The following is a 25,634-nucleotide window of genomic DNA, read 5'->3' as shown; positions in this document are numbered from 1 at the left end:
TATAAGTAATTTGGAACCAATTGTTTTTATCATTGCCACTTAAGCCAATTTATTTTCATCATTCTTTCTACATACAACCCTGGACATACAATATTTCAAAAATCCTGACATCCAAATTTAGTACGGATTGTATGGATTGCAGTGCTAACATTTTAAACATTAATCGTTCTGATCTTCAAATTTCATTAACAATAAATGTAACAACTACTTTTCTTTCAAAATTCTTAAGAACAAATATGTACAATCAACATCAATACATATTGAAAAAGTTCTTAACAAACAATAAATAACTTTGCAAAAATCATTATTCCCCAACATTCTACAGAATGCCTAAATCTTACAACACTTAATTCTTCTGCACATTGTCCACATCCAAAATCCATTCACAAACATATTGCTCCCTAACCTATTGCAGTTCCTCCTGCAAAGACAAAAATGCACAACATATCAATAAAATGCAACATTTCTATGAAAGCTCCACAACATGAAATATTTTACAGCTTACAGTTGTGTAAGTGGGCATTGTGTTTCAAATATAATAAAAAAAAACACAAAAAAATAAAATTAAGAGGGTTGACGAACCAATTCGGCTCACCATAGATACAACCCAGGTGAGCCGGGTTCTAGTGGATCGAACTCAAAATTAACCTGAATCAAAAGTCCAATTTTTTTTTCAAACCAAACCGTTCCAAACTCGTGATGAGTTAGATTGATGGATTCAAATCCATTAGCACTATAATAAATATACAGTTTTAAATTAAATTAAATTAAATCCACATATTTATCCCTGGTTACTTGAGTGCATTATTCCATCTAGTATCCAATTTTGCTATTCATTTTTAATTAAATTAATGAAACTATCACATGCGTGCTTTTATGGGTCAAGTTGTTTGATGTCATATCATATTTTTAACACTATGGTATAACTTACTCTACATCAGCATCAAAACACAAATACGAATCTAAATCTACGAAAAAAATATGTTACTAAGATCCTCAAACTAAAGAACATCACTTGATAAACTATATCTTTTCGGAAAAAAAAAAACTGCATAGGATGTGATGATGAAATTGTATTGTATATTAATTATTTTAGGAATAGAAGTTAAATCGATTAATTTACAATTAAGTTATAATATTTGGACGGTTACACTTTTGGAAAAAGTGTTTTTGTACTTATTATTAATTATAACTTTTATTCTAATAATAAGTGAAAACGTAAAACAAAAGAAGAAAGAAATAGATCTTAAAATTAAAAAGCATAACTTTAAAATACGTGCTTCCAACAAATTTTCAATAGCTATGAATTGAGTGGTAAATAATAAAAATAAATAAACTTAGTATACTAATGAAATAGATAAAAGAACAACTTCAAGTGCAGTATCATGAGACTTACCACTTTGTGTCAATTCGATGCCCCGTCCAGATGCTTCCATCGATGTGGGATAAGATATAACCTTTCCTTCTGTGCTACAAGCCTCATCAGGTAACAAAGGTCGTACTCTACAGAACACACGGATGTTCCCTTTTAGTTCCTGTAAAAACAGAGATTAGTATGGTGTGCATATTGTTTTATTTTTTTCCATCACCAATGAAATTTGGCTCAGGGAATTACCAAAATCGTATTGTGCAATTCTTTCCTCAGTTTCTCCCCTATTGTAACTTTATATTCTGCATCTTCCAAACGCCTTTGCAACTCATGTACAAGCTTTTGTTGACCTTCAAATTCTGTTCTTGTCTCATTTGCAGATATTTCAGAAACCTAATAAAGAACAAAAATCCAATGTATCATATCACAAGTCCAATGGGACTTCATTTTCTTTTAACTTTATGCCTCATTTATTACCTGCAGTTTCTCCTCTGCAGCGGAGAGCTTCTCTTGCAACACCTTTATCCGCTCATCTTGCAAATTAAGATTTATCTTCAAATAAATTTTACCATTTTAGGCAATGCAATAAAATAATAATAATAATAATAATAATAAGTGAATAATATACCGAATTACTGCAAGAATTTATAAACTACTTGAGACATGGGTATTTCTCATACCTTGGTCTGCATGGATTTTAGACTGGCATATTTTCAACTGATCATCCAAAGCTGACTGGAAGTGAATGTCTATTAGCTCATTTGCAAAATGAATTTCTTCATCACATGGAATATGAAATTTTGGGATAAAGCTTTCCTTAGTGAAAAAACCTTTTATGCTAATCCATTCTTCAAGGGCAACAACATCAGGGTGACTAAGAACACACCTATAAAATAAAAAAGTTAACATTTGAATTTCCAGAGAAAGATATAAAACCAGAGAATGAGGGCAGAAATAAACTAAATAAACATAGTCAAACACTTATATATGGATAATAATGAAACTGGCCTCCTAGAAGAGACCGAAGAAGATGATCAGCAGCCATAGTAAATTGAAAGAACAAAACCTATGCAAAAAACTTGTTCATACTAGGAAAATATTTTTTCGATAAAAACATTTCTGCAGCATTGAAAGATCCATAAGTTGAAAAACACGAGAGATCAGTGTTAATACATTCAGACAAGTCCATTAAAGTAAAAATATCTATAATAGCACATCAAAATTAACAAAACCCTACGTACCTTCTTCCTCGTATGAGAAGCTTTACTCTGTTCACCAAGTTCCTCCATGACAATACACCAAAACCAAACAAGGATAATAAAATAATAAAACCAATAAATGGTGGAAAAAAGTAGAACAAAAATAACACATACCGAACAACAACTAAAGAGTTCCCAAAAGAACGGTCAAACGACTGTGGAACGGTGAAAACGCTCACTTTGACCATTACAATCAAAGCTTCAAAGATGTTCACCGGGTGAGCGGCGCCGGTCAGCAGAACGGACAATACTTTCGTCAACGGCGGCACTCCGGCACTCCAGCACTCTAGCGAGGCTTTTGGGAAGAGACACGAAAAAGGGTGGGTGGGAGAGAAATCCTTCTCTCTAGGGTTCTCTCTCTAAGGTTGCCTCAGAATCTAATTTTGAAATGACAAAATAAAACCCACCACTTGAAACTTTATCCTCATTTTCCTTTTTGCACGTCATTTTCCTTTTTCTAATTTAATTTCCATGTGGACCAATGACATTTTGACATGTGGCCTGTGTCAAAATGTTGTCAAATGTTGTTGTTAAAATATCATTTCCCTTAATATTATAGTACTGGAAGCAAATAAATGAATTTGTTGGTCATGCATAAGCTTGACAGATTGTATTAAAACAAAAGTCATTTTGATAGTACCGTAATCCAATGTCATTTTAAGCAATAACAGTAGCATACATGAACAACGACTAAAGGAAAACCACAATAGTAGCATGTGTTTGCTTATTGGCCAATTGGGTATGCATATAATTTAATTGAGGGTGCAATGTGGTCATCTAATGTGGATAAGAACGTGCAAAGTAATAAATAAACAAGTTAAAATTTGATTATTTAGCCATCTGATTGAGAAAGCAATTTGGCCACGCGATCGCTCACTGTTCAATGTTTGGCATATTACTGGTTCATTTTAACCATTAATTACAGAACACGTTATATATATATAACTCATCATTTTGTGAACATGGTTTTGCTGATTACCGTGTTCTCTCACTGAACTGTATGGTGATTTCACAAAATCCAGACCCCTGCTTGCTTATTCTATGTATAAATTGTCTGCTAGTAATGTGTATCAGCACTTCTGGTTCTACCAACGTGATCACACACTTCATCTCTATTGAAAATCGTTGACAATTGAAGATTTTTAAGGGGAGATTTCTGAGACCTGTGAACTTATTTACTGGACCTACATTGATAAAAAAAACATGATTTTTTATAGGTTTCTACTCAAGAAACCTTCACAATTAACACAAAACGTACCAAACTCACACACCAACTAGTGAAATGCCTCTTCTTGTATTAACAGTAACCAGAATGAAATGTACAGAGAACACCGAGAGCCTAACCTCCCCCACAGGATAACAATTCCTGTTAGAAACTACAATCAATCCAAAAGTCCTCTAAATAATTCAAAAGCTATTTATACAAAGTCAATTCTCGCCTTTCCTAACTGCCAAGGCAGTTAGACTATTAATATTCCTTTCTTCTCTCATACACTTTCAATCTCCTAACATTACCCTCCACCTCTTCAACAACCTTGTGCCCAAGTTGAATTCGGGATATTGATCCTGGATGGTCACACTGTCTTCCCACGTTGCGCCCTCTCTTCCTCCTTCTTCCCACTCCACCAAAACTTGTTGTAACAACTCATCTTCTTGTTGCACTTGCAATTCTGAAGGTAAGTCCTTCTCCACTTTCTTGTCACCTATTGCCTTCTTCAGCTGGGACACATGGAAAACTGAGTTTGTAAGCCACCTCTCCAACTTTTTGCACTACTTGAAATGGTCCAAAATACCGAGCTAACAGCTTTGGATGAAGTCTTACTGGCATGAAAGATTGTCTATGAGGTCTGATCTTAAGATAAACCCAATCATCCACCTTAATATTCGCTGGTCTCCTCCTTTTATTCGCCTGCTCTGTCATTAAATCTTGGGCACGAGTCAAATGAAACTTTAAATGCTTAAGTGCTTCATCCTTTGTTTTCAGCTCTTGAGCAACCGCTTCCACTGGTGTTTCTCATGGCACAAATCTACTCAAAGATGGGAGAGCCCTACCATAAACAGTTTCGAATGGGGTGCATCTAGCCGCCCCCTAGTAATTGGTATTATACCAGTACTCGACCCCAGGTAGCATTGTGTTCCAGCTCTTTGGCCTCCATAATCCAATTTAATACCTCCGTTTGGCCATCTGTTTCAGGATGATAGGTTGTGCTCATCCTGAGTTGGGTTCCCTACATCTTAAATAGCTCATTCCAAAAAACTCTTAGGAATAAGGGGTCCCTATCACTAAAAATCGAAACTTGGATCCCATGTAGCCTCACTATCTCCTTGACGAACACCTTTGCCACTGTCCGAGCTGAATAGGGGTGTTTGAGCGGCACAAAGTGAGCATACTTACTTAGTCGGTTAACCACTACCAATATTGCATCATAGCCCTGTGATTTTGACAATTCCACTATAAAGTTCATACTCACCTCTTCCCAAACAGCGTGAGGTATGGGTAAGGGTTGTAACAAACCTTGAGGAGAGGCTGCCAAGTACTTATGTTGTTGGCACACCAACACTAGTGCAGAAAGGGCTTTAGACGTATGTTATTTTGGCCTTTTAATGTCGGATACATATCCGACGTCTTTGTGGGTGACGTTAATCAGACGTCAGACAGGGTATACCAAACGTCTATATTGATGTCAGACAGGGTATACGGGACGTCTCTATAGACTTCGGATGTGGGATATACCAGACGTCTATATAGAGGTCGGATATGGAGACATTCGACGTCTATATTCCCTGAAACGTTTTGTTCACTGTAACTCATTGGACGTCTGTTTGTGCATTGACAAACGTCAATAGGCGTCAGACATAACATTAACCGACGTCTATTGGGTGTTTTTCTTTAAATCAATTTATTGTTGCAATAAAACCACACCTGAAAAATAGAAAATTGTCCCAGAACAATATACTATAATATATATATATATATATATATATATATATATATATATATATATATATATATATATATATATATATATATATATGCGTTTCATATAAAGAAAGTTCTACTTAATGTAAAAAAAAATCCAATACCAAAACTATCAAAATATAAACTTAAACTAAACCAAAGTAATGTTTAACAAGAAATATAAGTGTTCCTAGCTCCATCTTTGTAGAAGATAAGCTGTCCACTCCTACCTTATCTGCCTAATTGTGTTCGTTGGTATAGGAGATGTACTCTTGAATCGCTGCAAAATGAAGAAAGATTCATTATGGTTTCATATATGTTTAAAGATAAATTTGATTTGTAATGTATTCAAGGTATGCATCATTACCTCATTCCTGTGATCTGTAATGACAACTCGAATGATGGTCTTAATCCAACACATGACATAGAAGCCACATTCCCATGAATCTAGCTGCTTGTTACACTAAAATGACAAACTAAATAGTCAAGAATTTAGATCATTCAATAACATAGAAAATGAATTAGAAGTATAAATGACTTACAACCTTTGGATACAAAATTTGAACTAGTTGACCTCGGGATTTACCAATAACTCTATTTAGATTGAAAACACAAAGTAAAATTAATATAACTATATTTATCATAAAAGTTTAAGGTGAACATCAAATTCAAAGTCATTTTTGGAGAAACACTTACCCTTGAAGCATGGTTCTCAAGTTAGTTTTTGTCTTCCTGTGTAGCGAACAAAACCATATAATTTTACATTATTTGGGAATGATGACCATCAGCTGCCAGTGCGACCTATCACGAATCACAAATAGTTATTTAACTAATTAAGTAAACTTTAATGAACTTTTACATATAACAACACCTAAATAATATTGTTTGCTTTCAAGTGTGTTACCAGAAGGTTGAATGGTCTGAGGTTCAACAAATCCGTACATGCAAGACCGACCTTGGTCTACAACAATTGTGTCCATGTACCTAAAACAACAAAGTTAAGTTGTTAGAAACTAGGAATCTAAATAAAATTAATATGGAAGACAAAATTAACTATCTTACATGCACCATAGTTTAATGATGGAAATATTCAACATCCTGTCTCCCCCAATTACCTCCAATGCATCAGTCAATGTGATATATACTGGCACATGAGGGTGGGAGACCAAATACTCTCAAATCCCAGTATAGTTCTAATAGTGCTCTCTTCAACCTGGGTAATCTTGTCATTAGCTTTGATAGAGGATCATCCTCCGCTTAAGCCATCTCATCATCTTCATCTATGACTGTATCATGAATCGGCTGCTTCTAAGGACGTGTGAACTGAAGATAAGAATTTCAAAGTTATCAATAAATATTTTTAAATTTAACATAGAAATACTAATAACAAAGACATTATACCTGTGGAGTAACAATGTGTGACATGATCAATGCTCTAGGCCAGGATATAAATGATCCTATGGCCTCCCCGACAAAATGAATTTCTGGAGTGGGTACAGGCACTTGAGCCAGGGGATCCCGAACCTCGTTAATTGTCACACGCACGTGGTGGGGTAATATGGGAACACCATGAATAATCTGCCCTCCCTCAAGCACTTGTCTGACAGCCACAATTTGTGGGGGATCCCCATCAACCAACAGCTCATAATGACCGCTATACTGAGTAGGTTCTATAGTAGAGCATGAACCTCTAGTGCTGACACGAGGTGGTGTGGGAGCTTCAGAGGGCCCCATGGTGCTCTACGTCATGGAATGCATATTCTCTTCAAGCACTCTTTGTATTTCTTTTTGTTCTTGTAGCTGCTCCATTAATCGTTGCTCCATTGATCTCATGCTTTGGTTGAGTCTTTCCTCCCACTAAAGATCCATCTACCTCAGTGCCTCCTGACTCATTGATTGAGTGTTTTTATGCGTAGGGCTAAAGTAGTCACGAAGACCAATCGCCCCAGGAACTCCACGTACATGTCCTGGGTGCTCGGGCTTTCCAGTGGCCGTTGTTAGAATGCCGTCCCTACCTTGGATAATAAATGTTCCCTGAGTCTGCTGCTCAACCAACTCATCTTGCACATAAAAAAAACTAAGTTACTTAGAAGACATGCTATGATAAATACACAATCAAACAATGTTTAGAATTTGAACTTACAATTCTTTGTGAGATCAAGGCAGCTGAGGAAGATGTCATGTTCCCATCAGATTTAGTCCGAGCAGCCTTCCATAGCTTGTACCTAGCAGGTGCAGGTGCTAGGTCCGGGGATGCAGCCCCAAGGCATCCGCTCGAGACTTTCTAATTTTCTTTTCCAGTTTTGCATAACCACCTTGTGATAACAAGTGTGGTGCATCGTTTAGCCTTTACCTTTCTTGGGCAGCTAACCTTTTACCCTGTGAAACCATGTATATTCATAAGTGTAAATTCATAAAAACGCAATGAAAGACTTTGTAGATGTTAAGAAGCATACCTTCCATTCCTCAGACTCTCTAGATGCACGAAACCGCATCCACTCCTCCTCTGTGAAGGTATAATGCTAACATGGATTTTCATGTTGTATGTCTCCAAAGACATATAGTCGTGTCAGCCTTGTCTTGAAATCCCTCCATCTTATCGCTATATGCGATAACACTTTCTTTCTAATCTGTATTGTGTTTGGAATATCATAATGTTGCTGTTTAAAACAAAAAAAAACATGTTAATGACATAATAAGATAAAAGAAATAAGTATATCAAAATTCTTTTAAGTAAACATACATGAATATCTTTCCATAAGAGGCTCTTCTCGACCTTTGGGACGTCATCCCAAGATGCATGAAGGATAGAGACATGGCCTTTAGCTAACTTACCCAAATAACTCCTAAACCTATCAGCATTTGGCCCTGATGCTAGACCTGATCTGGGGTCAATGTCAACATGTCTGTTCTGCCCATCAACGCGTCCGGATGTCCCATCTGGCAATCATGTGACGCCTTGACCATGTCTGGTCTGTCCTGATCCTGAGTCTGAGCTCGACATATCTAAAAAATATATACAAGGTTAGTAATAATTCAAATATGATGAAACTACATATAAAGTCATTACAAAAAATATCACAACCTATTAAGATATTGTTTTCTCCCAGATCCCTTCATTGTGATCACTACGAATTGCTTGGATGTCATCGACAACGTCATCAACTGAGTCTTCAATGGGTCTTGATGCAATAGATGTTGTCTCAAGTATATCAAGAGAATCTTCATCATCATATTCGTGCATGTTTTTTCCTTCTAAACCACTGACCATTTTTTATTCGCTGGATCATTTACGTAGAATATTTTTCTTACTTGACTAGCCATGATAAATGGTTCATCATTGTAACTCATTTTGTTCAAGTCTACCACTGTGAAACCAAAGTCATCTGTCATGACACCAGAATTTATATCAACCCATTTACACTTGAAAACTGAGACTCTAAAATTGACATAATCAACTTCCCATATTTCTTGTATTATTCCAAAATAACTCATGGATGCAGTGATTGGATTTTTATCTTTAGAACTAGCAAAGTGCATAGCCTCAGCTTGTAGTGTAACACCACTATTTTGAGCTCTACTTTTGTCATCTTCTACCTTTGTCTGAAAAGAAATATTGTTTATATAGTACCCACCATATGTAATGACATCTGTGTTCGGCCCACGAGATAACCTCAATAAACTTTCAGAAACATGTGGAGTCGCATAAATCTTTTTCTTAAACCATTGTAAAAGGGTTTTGACATGTTCATTAAGATGTCATTTTTCACTCCTTCTTGGGTGTGATGCCTTTATTTCATTAATGTGTTCAGAAATGTAAGGAATCACATCAACAATGTTGTTTAAGATGTACAAATGAGCTTGGTCAACTCCTTTCTACTAACACTTTGAATTCTCACACCTCAAACACCCTTACCTTCACAATTTCCTTCATGTCTGCTCTTGGGAAGACCCACTGGCTCACAAGTTGGCATATAACTTGAACAAAATTCAATGGCTTCTTCTGCAACGTATCGCAATATGATTGAAGCTTCTAGTCGATACTGATTCTTGACATATCCCTTTAAGATCTTCATGTATCTTTCAACTGAGTACATCCACCTTAAGAAAACCAACCCACATATTCGAATTTCTCTGACTAGATGAACAATCAAATGAACCATGATATCAAAAAAAGAAAGTGGAAAATACTTCTCCAATTCACATAGTAGTCTTATTCCTTCATTTTCCAATTGATCTAAACCTCGAGGGTCAACAACCTTCTTGCAAATGGCATTAAAGAAGAAACTCAGACGTGTCAGAATACCCCTAACAGAATGAGGTAATATGCCTCGAATAACAACTGGTAACAATTGTTGCATCAATACATGACAATCGTGAGACTTTAAACCAACTAACTTTAACTCTTGCATAGAAACAAGGTTACTAATATTTGTAGAATAACCTTATGGAACCTTCACACTTCTTAAACAGTTACAAAAACTTTGTTTTTCCTTTTTAGAAAGAGTGTGACAGGCTGGGGGCAAATAGGTGCGTCTTCCTATTATCTCTAGATGTAACTCAGATCGGATTCCCATGTCAGCCAAATCTTGTCGTGCTTTTATTCAATCTTTTCTCTTCCCTTTCACGTTTAATAAAGTTCTGGTGACACTGTCACAAACATTTTTTTCAACGTGCATCACATCAATACAATGTCTAACATCAAGTTTACACCAGTATGGAAGATTAAAAAATATTGATCGTTTCTTCCAAATATTTTTTGCAAAGGTACATTTATGATGTTTTCCAAACATAATGTCAATGTTTTTGACTTCGTTGTACACCTCTTCACCATTCCGGGGTCTGGACACAACCTCATCCTCAGCACTTCCATTAAATGCTTTTTTCAATCTACGATAAGGGTGATTACGAGGAAGGAATTTCCGATGTCTTGTATATACCGTGTTCTGACCATGCTTCAATTGAAGGTAACTAGTGTTTTCTTCACAAATGGTACATGCAAAATGACCTTTAACACTATAACCGCTCAAGTTTCCATACGTTGGGAAATCATTTATAGTGCAAAACAACATTGCACGCAAACGAAACTGTTCTTCAACATGTGAATCAAACACTTCCACCCCTTCTTCCCACAACAATTTTAAATCATCAATTAAAGGTTTTAAGTAAACATCAATGTCATTTCCAAGTTGTCTAGGACTCGATATCATCATGGACAACATCACATATTTTCTCTTCATGCACAACGAAGGAGAAAGATTGGATATCATCAACATAACTGGCCATGAACTGTGTTTGCTACTTAAGTTCCCATAAGGATTCATACCATCAGTTGCAAGTGCAAGGCTTAAGTTTCTTGGATCTGCACCAAATTCTGGAAATTTTTCATCAATCTTCTTCCATTGTGGTGAATCAGTTGGGTGTCGAAGAAGATTATCGCACTTTCTTTCGACAACATGCCATTTAAGGTTCTTTGCATCTTCTTTAACAGAGAACATACATTTGAACCTAGGTATTATAGGCAAATACCACATCACGTTAGCAGGTGCACCATCATTACCATCATCAACGGTGTTTTTGTCAGATTTCTTTTTAAAATGGGATAAACCACATGTTGGACAATACTTTAGCGAAGCAAACTCCTTTATGTACAAAACACAATCATTAGGAAAAGCATGTATCTTTTCATATTCAAGACCCATATGACAAAATTTTTTTGGCCTCGTAATTACGAATAGGTAGAGTATTATTTTCTAGAAGCATGTCCTTCAACAACTCCAACAACTCTGTGAAACTTTTATCGGTCCATCCATTCCTTGCTTTTAAACTAAACACTTCAAATTTGTAGATAGACATGTAAAGTTTGAGCATCCTGGGAACAACAGTTGCTCTGAATCATTTATAAGAGAATCATACAAATTAGCTCTTCCAAAATTATCTTCACCGTCATCACGTATCATGTCCTCTAAATGATCACTCATCCATTCTTCCACATAATCTGTTTCTCGTGACGTGGTAGGCTGGTCCAATACTTCTCCATGCCAAGTCCAAACGATATAAGTTCTCATTATGCCGAACATGAATAGATGGTCACGCACATTGCCTAAGTCTTGCCGTATTTGATTAAGACAACGAACACAAGGACAAAAATATGTCTCATTCACAGACTTAGGATTTTGTTCAACATATTGCAAGAACTTCGAAACACCCTTCTCATATTCTTCGCTGATGCGACGTTCATTTATCCAGCTTCGATCCATACTATGTTCGTAACATACTTCATCAGTTTCAGTTTTTTAACTCTCACAAGGTTAGGCCCTACCCATTTAGAAAAAAATATTTTTCATAAATTGCTAAGACACATGCAAAGAAGTCTACATCATAAATTTGATAAGATTTCGGCAGCATTTCGCATTGGTCTCCGAAATACACAAAATGAGAGTAGTCAAGGATGGCCACAATCAAATATGCATCCGGAGAACAACACAAATACTGAACCGAAATTTTATCAATCTTATCCATAAACTCCAACGTACATGTTATAGCAAATTATGAAAAATAATTTTCCCAAATTGCCCAATCGGACAATTCAAAATTTAATACAAACGATTAAAAGATTAATTGTTTGTGTTAAATTTCAAACGGGAACTAAGTTTCACTCAATGATTTCATACCTATAATCTAACATGCCAATTATAATAACACGACTATCACATGCATATTCAAAAGCCAATAACACATGCATACCTAAACGCCAAAAACATGAATACGCAAAAGCCAATAAAATGCATACACAAAAGCCAATAACATGCATACAACAAAAGTTTTCAACAAAGCAACTAACATTTTTAGCAAATGAAAAAAGCCATGGAGGGAAATGGAGTAATGCCAAAAAGAGTCAAAAACGCCGCCCAAGCACACGCTAGAAACTGCACCAAAACGCAACGAAAACGAATTTTAATCGGTTCAAATGGAAGATATTTCATTAAAGAGTAATTTAATCGGAGTAAAAGTAAATTTAAACAGTCCAAAAGAGAGAAAACCTACATGGAAATGCAACGCCTTAGAGAGAAAACGCAAGGAAGACGATGAACAGTATGCGTAACACTCCACGGGTTCACGTTTTCCTGTATAATAGGTTATAGACGTCGGGCGCTGGGGGCGTCCAATGTCTATAATAGTATAGACGTCGGGGCCCTCACTAATATGACGTCTTTCTGATTTTAAAATTCATATTCGCGAGGCTTATAGGCGTCGGTTTAGAGGGACCCCGACGTCTAGGTGAGCGTTTCACCTACCCTGTCAGGCATATAAACGTCCTTTAAGAGGGGCCCCGACGTCTATAATATTATAGACGTCGGGGGCCCTCCTAACAGACATCTATATGGCGGAAAAAAATAACTTCTCACCTATCCTGTCAGCCATATAGACGTCTGTTAAGAGGGGCCCCGACACCTATAATATTATAGATGTCGGGGCCCCTCTTAACAGACGTCTATATGCCCATTTATTTACGAAAATTCCACCGGTTAATAATTTACGTCGGTTATTTGGTGGATCGACATCTACGGGGTGACGTTAAAGGCCAATTCTGCATTAGTGCAAACACCCTGCAACGAAATCAGTAACTGACTTCTTCATTCCCCTCTGATACAACGACTGGGCAACCCTCCTGTATGTCCTATACACTCCTGAATGACCGCCCGTTCAGGTTACATGGAACTCGACCAACAGCTTTGAATCCAAGCCGATTTTGCAAACAACACCAGCCTCCCTTTATAATGCAATCGGTCTTGTTCTAAAGTAAAAGCCGCATGAGCATCGAGATCCTTCTTAAGATCTTCAATCACCTTTACCAACTCCTTATCCTCCTCTACCTCCTGTAATATTTCCTCAAAATCTTGCTAGTATGGCCTTGCAATCAGTCTTATCTCCTTCTCCTCTTCTTCACCGCCTTCACCTCTTCTCGACAGCGCATCCGCCACTCGATTGGTGTTGCCAGCTTTATACCGAATCTCAAAGTCATACCCCAATAACTTTGTTATTCAGTTCTGCTGGTTCTGTGTAGTTATTTGTTGATGGATTGGCAAGTGTACCAAATCGCACAAGTAATATAAAATGGTAAAACCAAGTACCGTATCCCAGAAGACTCTCGGCACTAAACAGTTGTGTGATGACTCGATTAATTAATACTTAAATAAAAATAGATCATTGGTTTAAGATGCAAAGACAGAAAATTAAATAGGAATGCAAATTGATCAATAGTAGAGTAACACAAAGATGAACGAATGTTGTTTAATATGAGATGAATATGTTGTTAGAGTTTGATTTCACCAAGTTTACTCTCATGTGTATAAGAATTCTTCTTTTTACATTAATGTTAACATCACTCACTAAATTACTTAGAACACGATCCCTCGGCGCAATAAGCCTGCCCTAATTCCTAGTTCGTGCAATTCCTAGCGTTCCTAGAAAATTAAGTCTGAAGATCAAGAGCTTAAGACGACCAAGTACTCATACCCTCATCCCTGAGAAATATTACCCTTGGGAGAATTCAACAAGAACCTGAATTGAAGGAACCTTTCGGCACTCATGCAATTCATAAATCATGCTACTAAATGAGTTAAATAGAGCAAGCATTGAAACAGATGAATTCCCTAACAATTAATGAAAAAGCATATAAATTAAGAATCAATTCAAATAGATGAGAGTTCACAAGGTTACGTCACCCCCAGAAAACAAATAGAGTTTAGTTCCCCATAGACATGGAAAAACTAGATGAATAATGGAAAAGCATGAGATAGTGAAACCCTAAAAGTAAAAGAGGAAGCTCCCGCCTCTAGATCCGCCTTTAGAGAGTAGAAGAGTGTGTTCTTATGTTGCTCTAGCCAAAGATACCAAACCTAGGACGCCAGGATCCTTTAAATAGAATAGAATTAGAGCAAAAACAAAGCCCAAGCCTGAGTCGCTGGCGCTCAAGCAGCCCCCCACTTAGGGCGCCTGGGCGGCGAGTGGTGGTCTTCCACGCTCAAGCCTCGTAGAGGTCGCCCAAGCCTTCTACATCCGGCGCTCAAGCGCCCCAAAAAGAGGCGCCCGGGCGGTGAGCGGCACTTCCTGCGCTTAAGCCTTCTAGAGTACGCCGAAGCCTTCCAGAGTACGCCGAAGCCTTCCAGAGTACGCCGAAGCCTTCTTTATCCGGCGCTCAAGCGCCACAAAAAGGGGCGTCGGGCGGTGAGCGGCACTTCCTGCGCTTAAGCCTCAAAAAGAGCGCCCAAGCCTCGAGCTTCTTTTCTTCTGGTGCTTTTTCTGGATCTTTCTGAGCTCTATCTCCTTAGCACTTTATCCCTGCTTTCCATATTAACTCATTTTCTATCAAAACAAAGGGAATTAGTCATAAAATCATCAAATTCAACCTCAACTCTCTTATTCACAAAACTTAACAGAAAAACATGATTCCAAGCAAATTTCTAAGTAGAAAAGGGTGCATTTAGTATTAAAATTACATCACAGATAACGGTATTTTCAACCGTTATCACAACCCCAAACTTAGAACTTTGCTTGCCCTCAAGCAAAACAGATTGTAACTCAGCTTTTCAGAACAATCACTACAATGACTCAACCTTTTTCAAAAACTTTTTCTTCTAGACAAGAAATCACTTTGATCAACTCAGCATACAGTTTAAGATGTATAGATGCCTTATTCAATTAAAATTAGTGTGATGCTCATGTACTTCAACCGATGCTATCCTTAAGAAGGTTCAATCAACCAAGCAGAGATGCAATCAGAAATTCAGAGAACTATTCGTCACCAAAGAAAGTGGTTCACTCAAGCACTCAAAAGTGTATCACTCAACTCACAGGTGTATAGTGAGGTGTTGGCGTTTCTTTCACTCTATTATCACAATGTCACACAAATTAATTTTGCCTTTCATATAACCAAAATCAAACATACTCATAAGCAGGTTTTCATCACAAGGGCTTTTCTTGGCTTGTAACTTGGTTGGGCTAAAAAGAAACATGGTTTTTTAGGAATGCAAAATCCTTGAGTTAAGAGAAATATTTATGAATTTAACAATTACACACAGGTTCTCTTTTCAAGAAGATCTTTTTCTTATTCCCAACCTCTTCCCTTGCAGTGAGCTTTTGTTTCTTTTCTTTTCATTTTTCTTTTCTTTTGATTTCTCTTTTTCTTTTTCTTTGTGCTTACTACTTATTTTTCTAGCACCCCAAACTTGAACCTTTATCAATACCTCACAAATATTCTCAACTCAACTCAAGGTAAAGAATTTAAAACAGGGTTTTCAAAACATGCTTAAGGCTAAAGGTTCAAAGGATGGAACAAACTGTTCTCTTTTTATTTAGAAAAATTCATAAGTAGGCTAAAAAATATTAAGGGATAACAAAAAATGGCCTTGATCATATGAAACCTGCAAGCAAGTAGTTCAATCACAGAAAATTTGGGCAAGATCATTCATGCTTCCAAAGTAATAGCAATTATTCACAACAACTCTAAAGCCCAAAACTCACATAGGTAAACTCTCAAGTCCCAGAATTCAAAAAAACATCCTGCTCGGTATCTCAATCAAATTTTACCTCAAGCACCTGTTTGATACTTTTTGAGCCATCACTTGTATATTATCACATCATGCATCATCTCAACATCAATCAACACACCAAAGCATCACAAAGCAATACTTATCACAAAACACAATAGTTGGACCAAAGTAGTGTAATTTATCCAAGCAGAGTACAATAAAAAATTAAATAATTCAAAAGAAAGCTAATAAAACAGAAACAAAATACAGTCAATCAAAGAAATTAACATAAAAAAGAAAAATAAAATAAATCCTGGTCATAACAAAGATGGCACCCTTCAATAGGTGCTAGATACAAATCATCACTCCTCATCAGAATCATCATCATCAACATCAATGGCTGAAGTTGTAGTTGCTTCAGCTCTATCACCCTCTTGTGCTAGGTCAGCGGGCCATGCCACATAAACTACAAATTCATCCTGAGACATGAACTGTCTCTCGGGGAATGCGGACATTAGTGTCCTAAGCAAAACCTGCTCGCCCCTATATATGGTAGCCATCCTAGCTTCCAGTAGAGAGTAGTACATGTCCCGCATCTAGAAAGGAGCGACCTCATAAACCGGCTCCTGAGCTGGTGGTAGCGCCCTCCTATGTGCCCTAGGCTGCTATGGTGGTGGCTCTGGATGACCTGGCTCATCCACTGCACAATAATGAGTAAAGTTAGTTGCATCCAACTCCTTTCTTGGAGGCTCCAATGGTGGCCTAGACACATCAACGCCTACGGCTTCACAAAGGTAGGTGATCAATGAAGGATGTCCCAGGGGTGCCTTGCTGGTTGCACAACGGGAACAACTCTGGATCTCATCAGCTATGACCTGGCCTATGTCAATATTAAGGCCCCTGAGAATACAGTAGAGGAGGATAGCCCTAGGAACAGTGATGTCAGAAACATGAGAGCAGGGATGGATGTTGGCATGAGAGAATGTCATCCAATACTTCGCCAAAGGCGTCAGATGGGGTTTAGTAAGGTGGATGGGTGCCCTAGACCTGTTCCTCTGAAAATGCCCTCCAACCATACATAAGGTTCGTTCCACATCCTTATAATCCACCCCTTCCAACATGGATGAGGCAAACTGACATTGCTCCCCCTCCCACTCTATACCAAGGAAGCAGTTAATAGCATCAACATAAAAAATAACCCTCTTTCCCCTCACGTAGCTGAAGTACGTCTCTTCTTCTCCCTCCAATGCTTTAGCATTTGTGTAAAACTCTTTAACTATGTCAACATTGGTGGGAGAGGGGTATACTGCTAGGTGGCCCGAGTCTCTATTGTTCAGCTCCCTTCCAAATTAGGGAGCTAGAGTTGGTATAGATGTCACCTTCCTTTCCATTAGCAATTTTCTTCCCTCCACTTGTGGGAAGTATCTTTCATGAGTAGGGCTTCTGAACTTGTCTCAGTGAAACTGCTCCTTCTCCTTCCTCTTTGTTTCCTTTTCTTTGGAATCAAGGGTTTTAATCCTTTTTCCTGAAGAAGATGTCATTCCTACACAGAAAAAATTCACAAACGAACCCCCTAGAAATCATCAAGCATTAGTTCTCAAAAATCACAAACTCTCATTATTCAGAAAGAGTGTATAACAGAGAACCCTCAACACCAGCTGCACAGAACCAAATAGCCAAAAATTGAACACAACAAAAATTCAAAATCTGCCATTATCGCTCGCCGCTTGGGCGCCCCTTAGGAGGCACTTGAGCGGCGCACAGTGCAACCAAGCGTGACCTTGCTGTTTCAATCCTTTTCCAAATTAGTTTCCACCCAGTTTAGATCAAAATTGGCACAATTTAATCAGTCCAAACAGTGAGAAATCAAGCATAAACAGTATAGGGCATCAAAAATCAAACTTTCTCATCCAAACCTTACATAAATCAAACTTTAAAGTGCTCAATTAATAACTTAACAAGAACTTACTTAATTGGAGACAAGAAAACAAAGATTGAAGCTCAAATTAAGTACACCAATCTGTCCCTTAGCAGCCACACAATCAAAAACCCCAAACTTTGATGGTTAGAAAGTGAAAATCAAGTGAGAAATAGGGTTTTTGGTGGAAAAGTAAAGGGGGAAAGAGAAGAGAGGACTTGTGAGAAGTGTTTAAGGAGGCTAGAGTGAGGAGAATCTAAGAAAGGGGGCTTGGGCGAACCCTAGGACGTGAAAATAAGAAGTGGGATGAAATCCCGCTTAAGCCCCAAACTTAAAAACCAAGTCTGCAATCGCGCCGCCCGGGCGCCCCTAAGAGTGCGCTCAAGCGGCGGGCGACAGTTTTCCTCTTTGCTTTTTAGCTTGTTTTGGGTGGTCCTGGCCCTGAGTTCTCAGATTCAACTTAGAATTTTCAGTTTCTTTTCCCTAGTCCTCACAACAACTCTTAAATCAATCAATTCATCTTTCTTCACCCCTCAAACATTCAGACTAAGCACACTAAAATCACATACAAACAAAAACTAACGCAATAAAAGTTTGTAAAACACTGGGTTGTCTCCCAGCAAGCGCTTCTTTAACGTCACTAGCTTGACCCAAAGCAAACATAAAATAAACAAAAAAATTGCAAACTCAAAGAAACAATAAACAAATAAAAGTTTTTAAAACACTGGGTTTCCTCCCAAGCGCTTCTTTAACGTCACTAGCTTGACCCAAAGCTCATGTCACATATTTGATATTGGTGTTAATTTTTCCTTCTCCACACCAAATGGTCTTCAGCGATTTCCTGTTCACCTTTTTATTTTCCTAAAAATTGGTGATTCAATCTCTATTAGTCCATCAGTTCTGAGTTCTTTCACAACCCATAGCTTTTTGTTGAATCTCACTAGAATCCCTAGTCTAAATTCTTTATGTTTCTCCAAGGTATTCAGATGAACACTTTCTCCTTTGCTATGTTTTTCTTCCTCCTTTACCTGTGACAAAAAGAAATTTTTACCTTTCTTACCTGGCTTGACAGCTACAGTACTGGTCTCTGGTGTACCTCCACTTGAAGTCCTGAGACTAGTCTTCTTCACTTGGATTGGCTGCTCAACATTGAAGACATTGAAAACCACCTCCTCTTCTTGGTCTTTAAGTGCTATAGTTCCATGATCAACATTAATGATTACCTTGTCCGTTTTCATGAATGGCCTTCCAAGAATAATAGGGATCTCCAAATTTTCTCCCATCTCCATTATCACAAAATCTAACAGGAATCTGAGATTTTCAATTTGAACCATTAAACCTTCCACCATACCATAGGGCTTTTTAGTGGATCCATCATCCATAAACAGAGTCATCCTTGCAGGTTTGACTTTAAGACCACCAATTTTTTCCAGAACAGATAAGGGCATCAAATTAATACTGGACCCTAAATCGATTAGGGCTTTCCCTATTTTATGATTCCCAACAGTACATGGAATGCTGAAACTTCCTTGATCTTCAAACTTAGGAGGAAGTGTCTTTTGTAAGATCACACTGCATTCTTCATGTACCTCCATTGTCTCCTATTTTAAATATTCTTTTCTTTTGAGGAGTTTTTTCAAAAACTCAGCATTTTCAGGAATCTGTTGCAATGCTTCAGGAATTCTAATCCCCAATTCTCTAGAAATTTCTTCAAAGCACCCTAATTGTTTTTCTTTCTCTTTTCTAGGGCACTCTTTAGGGTGATTGATCTTTTTCTCTAATTTTTCTTTTTCTCTCTCAACCTCTTCATTTTTCTCTCTCTCACTCCCCTCTTTTTTTTCTTTTTCTATCAAATTTTCTTTTTCTTTTCTCTCACTCTCTTCTTTTTCTTTCTCCCTCAACTTTTCTTTCTCCCTCAACTTTTCTTTTTCTTTCTCTCTCTCATCTTTCATACTTACAATAGTATTACATTCTTCTTTGGGGTTAACTTTAGTATTAGCCCCAAAACTTCTGACAGGCATCTCTTCCAACTTCTTAGCCATTTGACTAACTTGCATCTCCAGATTTCGTATAGCAGCTTCAGTGCTTTTCTGACTAGAAAGACTGGCCTGTATGAATTGTTGGAGAGTCTCCTCAAGCTTTGTAGTTCTGTCAGATAGAGAGGGTTGTTGTTGTCACTATTGTTGTTGCTACTGTGGTGGTTTATTGAATAGCCTCTAGTTTGCCCAAACTAACTTTGTCCATTGCTAGGATGAGATTTCCACCCTTGATTATAATTGTTGGGACGAAACTGGTTGCCCATGTAACTAACTTCTTCATTGATATTTTCAGGCACAGCACATTGACCATTGATATGATCACCTCCACATTGCTCACAAAGTTGTTGTTGAACTTGTGAGACATTCCGACACTCCTTTGGTGGCTGAGAAAGTTTCTTTGTCAACACCTCTAACTGTTGAGTGATAATCTTATTTTGAGCAAGCAAGACATCATAAGATTGGAACTCTAACACTCCCTTAGGTTGTGATGAAGTTCCTCTCTCATTGTGTATTTCATTGTCATTGATAGAGAAATGCTAAGAGTATTTAGTTTAAAATGCTTCAATCCTCATTTTTACCAACCCAAAACGTAAGGTATAGGATGCTATATATACAGCATATACAATTCAAAATAAATGAAAATCATCTGACAAAAAATTTGTAGATAAATCTCTTGTAATTAACTGTAACCTGTGAATTTTTAAAATCTGTAAGCAATGTATATGGTCAGGTTCGTAAGTAATGTTCTTATATAATTACCTATATACAACAACCATATGTAATTATATATTATGGATTAAATTTGTAAATAATTACATATGAAAAAGAACTTCTAGATAATTATATACAAATTATATATGAATTATATAATCATACAATCTTTTTTTAATTCATAGGTAACTACCTATAAAAAAATTGTAAGAAACATTTTCTTCAATTGTTCTTGTGCTCCTACAATATATAAGTTCTAACACTATAAAATAAAGAAAATCCACAAAAAATTCAACCACAATTAAATTATTTATAAAAAAGTTATATATTTATAGTTGTTATTAATATAATTAAACAACTTTTAAATTATATTTGTTATTGCTGAGTATATTAATTATGTTATCATTGTATTTATGTTTATTTCAAGTATACATTTTATAAGTAAATATTTTCTATTATTCTTATTAGTAGTTTGATACTTTATATACTTAAAGAATGAAACTATTATTATTATTATTATTGTTATATTATTTTATTTAGATATAATTAAAATTATATTATTTAAATTATATTTTAATGATATATTTGATTTTATCTCTTATATTATCATTTTATATTTTTGTCAAAAAGAATTTCTTTTATAATTTCTTTATATAAAAACTCACTTTTATAAAAAAATGCTTTTAATTTTTCTTTAGTTTCTACTATATTTAAAATTACGGTGTACGTTATTAGTAATGAAAAAAACGATAAGCATAAAAAAAATAGAAAATTATTAAAACTAAGAAAGTAAAATGATTAAAAATGAAAAAAAAGAAGAATTTATAGTGTAGGAGCTAATCAAGTCATCATAGTTATTGTACAAACATCTCTTTCACTGAATATTAACTCACATGGTGTTACTCAATATTAGATCCTTCATTAACTCATATGGTATTAGAACCATCTTATAATTTTCAAAACTTCCAAATCAACCAACAAAAGAAGAATGTTAGGTACATTTACAAGAGAACAATGAATATGATCAAATTGAACAAATATTTGCAAACACATGTAAGGACAAAGAAATAGGTCAACCTCATACTTGTATACAAACAAGAAAATCATTTTCTTTTTTTCTAAGGAAAAGTTTTTACTAATGGCCACTCATCAACGTTGAATATCGAAGAAAAACGAAAATTATGGATGCTCAAATGACCTTTCAAATCATGTAAAGTTGTGAGGTCCTTTATAAGCTTCACCTTCATTTCGGTTTAACTCATTTCCTCACCATGATTTAGTGGTTAAGGAACACCATAATATCCATTCAGGGATCAGCACAAGAGCAACTAAGATTGGATTGGTTTGGTGTGCGAAACTAGGATTGAAGTGGGCCACAATGATATTGAAAAGGAGAATGTTTTGGCTTGACAAGGGCTGCTATCACATTACAGATATAATGGTGCTTACACAGATTCAAGGTGGCATTCGACTCTCGATTGACACTTGTTCTGGTAAGCGTTAACAAATTCTAGTTGTCCACATCTAGTAGGCGACATCTGACTATCAGTAGATGAAACTTGTTTTGGTAAGTGGAAATTGATTCTGGTTGTCTACACCTAGTGGGCAACATTCGTCTCTTGATAGATGACATGCAATCCTTGACTAACGGTACAGACTTGATAAGATGCACGTGGTTAATCAACAGGAACTGCTTAACCTTTTGAAGGTGATACTCAACCTTCGACACAAAGCACATGGTCATCGATAAGCGACACTTAACCTTCTAGCAAGCAATACTTTGACTCGGCAAGACACACTTAATCGTTGACAAACAACACTTAACTTGTTGGTAAACAACATTTAGACTTCGACATGGTCATCGATACTTAGTAGGTGGCTCCTGATTTTCAATAGATTACACATAATATGTGTTGTAGTGTAATTGTCTCATGATGTGATTAATGTTGATAAGGTCGAAGGATAATAGATAGTCTATAGTTCAATTTTAAAGTTGTTTTTGTTTTCTTGAAAATATAATTGCATAAATGATTATATTATATAATTAAGTAAAATAAATTAATATACTTTTTAAAATTTGACAGTAATACTATTTTTTATATTCAATAAAATAATGTAATTAATTACTTATTTATATATATATATATATATATATATATATATATATATTTAACATCTTACGTGTATTATTAGTTTTTGGGCTCACAAAATCTCATAATTGACATTTTCTGATATCTTTTATTTGACAAAATGGAAATAATATATTAATATTATATTTCTTTTATTTAATTGAAATAAATAGAAAGAAAAGAAAAGACGACGATTTTATTGCATTCTGTTGAGATTGTTGATAGAAGGAGCACTGATTTAGTTGAACCCAAAATCTCAGTAATATCTGAGTTTTTGATGATGACAACACATAATTAATAACACGTGTGTATTTTGTGTTACGTTTTATGCTTACATGTTATATGAGTATATGAGAACATGATTGTCTTGTTTGTTGTGTTGTTATTTGCATTTTACTGAGTTATATATGTGATTTTATATATGAATGCATGACACATGTTTTTGGATGAAAAACCACAAGCACTAATGTTAAACTTTAAAATGTGTGGCAAACCAACAGTTTGAAATCGATTACATTATGGGGTGAATCGATTAAAACTCGTGTATTTGCACAAACTTTTTCAAATGTGTTGTGAGAGTTTTTCAGAGAGAAAAATTTTCAAAACTTTGCATAACACTGTTGCATAATCGATTGCATGCGATATGTATTCGATGAAGTTTGTTATTGTTTTGAAATATGTTAATGCTTGATATAACTGTTACAACGACTATATTTTTAAATATGTTGACCAAGCATTAAATGCTATTTGACTGCATTAATTGTGAATTCAATTAAGTGCTTTGACTGCTACTATTTGTTATAACTGAATTGGTGTATTCGACTGCATTAGTAGCTTAGTCGATTAAAATGCGTCAGAGATGTGTTATACTATAAATTGACGTGAATTTGATTTCTGTAAGAGACTTTTGTGATTCTAACATTTTCGTATTCTTTTGCAGAAAAGTGTAAAGCTTACAGAATGAGAAAGAGCTCCAAGAAAGTAGTTTGACCGTGGTGATCAACTAGGTGTGATTTCTTGAAGAGCAAGATTGTTGAGTTTTCAAAGTTTGATCCATCTCACACCAATTCACCCCCCGTCTTGGTGTGAGAAATTGAGCATTCCTTTTTAACAATTGGCACTAAAGCTGGTTTTCATAAAATATTTGAGAAACTATAGTCGATTACGATTTTCATTCAATCAACTCATCCTGGAAAATGGCGTTCAATTCTCAAACCTTTGGTGAAGGTGCATCCACAAATAGACCACCACTATTTGCTGGAGAAAACTATGCTTTTCTGAAAATAAGGATGCAAATCTTTCTTGAATCCGTGGATAAAGGAGTTTGGGATGCAACTATAAACGATCCATATGAACCCACTCAAATTGTGAATGGAAAAACTGTTTTGAAAAACTTTTCTAAGTAGACTCAGGATGAAAACCATAGAGTACAATATGATGTTAAAGCTAGAAATGTAATTGCTTCTACGCTAACAATGGATGAATTTTTCAAGATATCACAATGCAAGACTGCCAAGGAAATGTGGGAGGTTCTTGAGGTCATGCATGAAGGAACAGATGAAGTGAAAAGGTCCAAAAAGAACTCTCTTATACAAGAGTATGATTCGTTCAGAATGAAAGCTGGTGAGACTATCTATGAAGTACAGAAAAGATTCAAACACATAGTCAATCACCTCATGGCTCTCGGGAAAGTGTTTGATAAAGAGGAAATCAACATAAAGATCCTAAAAAGCCTCAATAGAAGCTGGCAACCGAAAGTCACTGCAATATCCGAATCAAGAGACTTGACCAGCATGAACATGGCTACATTGTTTGGAAAACTCAGAGAACATGAATTGAAGCTTGGAAGGCTAAAGGAGGAAGAAGAAATTGAAGAGAAGAAAGCAATTTCTCTAAAGGCCACAAGCAAGAAAGCTACAAAGAATCATGAACCTGAAACTGAATCAGACGCAGATGTACTAGAAAAGGAAATGATGAATATGATGGTAAGAAAATTTAACAGATTCATGAAAAATAAAAATTCTACAACTAACAATGCAGGTTTTTCAAAAGGAGGAAAGGAGAGCTCAAGAAGCAACGTTGTTCAATGCTATGAACGTGGAAAGGATGCTCAAGAAGAACAAGTATCCTGAGGACAAGAACAGGAAGCAAAGGAAAGCTTATATTGCTTGGGTAAACAATGATGAAGACTCTTCAAGTGATGATGATAATTGTGTTGAAGAGGAGTCAAATTTATGCTTCATGGCAGGCTTTGCTCAATCTGATGATGACAGTGATCGTGAATTTGAAATTGAACCAATAAAAGTCAAGTACTACATGCTATTGGATGCATTTCAGGAAATACATGCAAAGGCCATGCGACTTCAGTATAAGGTGAATCGATTATCCTCTGAGAGAAGAGACTATGGATACAAAATTGATAATCTAGTACAAGATAATGAAAAGCTTGAAAAAGATCTTGAAGAACTGTTGAAATCTGCAAAGACAGTTAAGACCGAAATACAAGTTATTGAGAAAGAATATGGTAACTATCTTGTACACATTGAGAAAATTGACTACTTAACTAGCACATTAGCCAAATTTACTCAAGACAAAGAAAATCTTGATGTTGTGTTAAGATCATCTGGAAGAGCTATCTACATACAAGGTATTGGTTATAAGGCTAAGAGTAATAGGATAAACTCAAAGAAATTTATTGATATGAGTAAACCTACT

General features: G+C 36.1%; 1 protein-coding gene across 4 annotated transcripts; it reads right to left on the bottom strand.

The window, feature by feature from the left end:
* Window positions 1-208: 208 nt before the first annotated feature.
* On the bottom strand, window positions 209-3,024 carry LOC108340031 (kinesin-like protein KIN-14D). 4 transcript variants are annotated; one of them, XM_052877751.1, is made up of 7 exons: window positions 2,743-3,024; window positions 2,611-2,652; window positions 2,050-2,255; window positions 1,847-1,902; window positions 1,616-1,762; window positions 1,397-1,535; window positions 209-421 (listed from the first exon to the last, which is right to left on the bottom strand). In XM_052877751.1, the coding sequence occupies exons 1-7, from the start codon at window positions 2,814-2,816 to the stop codon at window positions 402-404; spliced, it is 684 nt and encodes a 227-aa protein (XP_052733711.1). In that variant the 5' UTR covers window positions 2,817-3,024; the 3' UTR covers window positions 209-401. The 4 variants fall into 4 exon arrangements, with proteins under 4 accessions (XP_052733711.1, XP_017432749.1, XP_017432748.1 ...); XM_017577260.2 differs by having other exon boundaries at window positions 2,611-2,637; window positions 2,743-3,023; XM_017577259.2 differs by having other exon boundaries at window positions 2,611-3,023.
* Between the last annotated feature and the right edge of the window lie 22,610 nt (window positions 3,025-25,634).

This window comes from Vigna angularis, chromosome 5 (assembly GCF_016808095.1).
Source record: "Vigna angularis cultivar LongXiaoDou No.4 chromosome 5, ASM1680809v1, whole genome shotgun sequence".
Lineage (NCBI taxonomy): Eukaryota > Viridiplantae > Streptophyta > Magnoliopsida > Fabales > Fabaceae > Vigna > Vigna angularis.
Note: the sequence above shows the minus strand (reverse complement) of the source record. Positions and strands in the feature narration are given on the sequence as shown.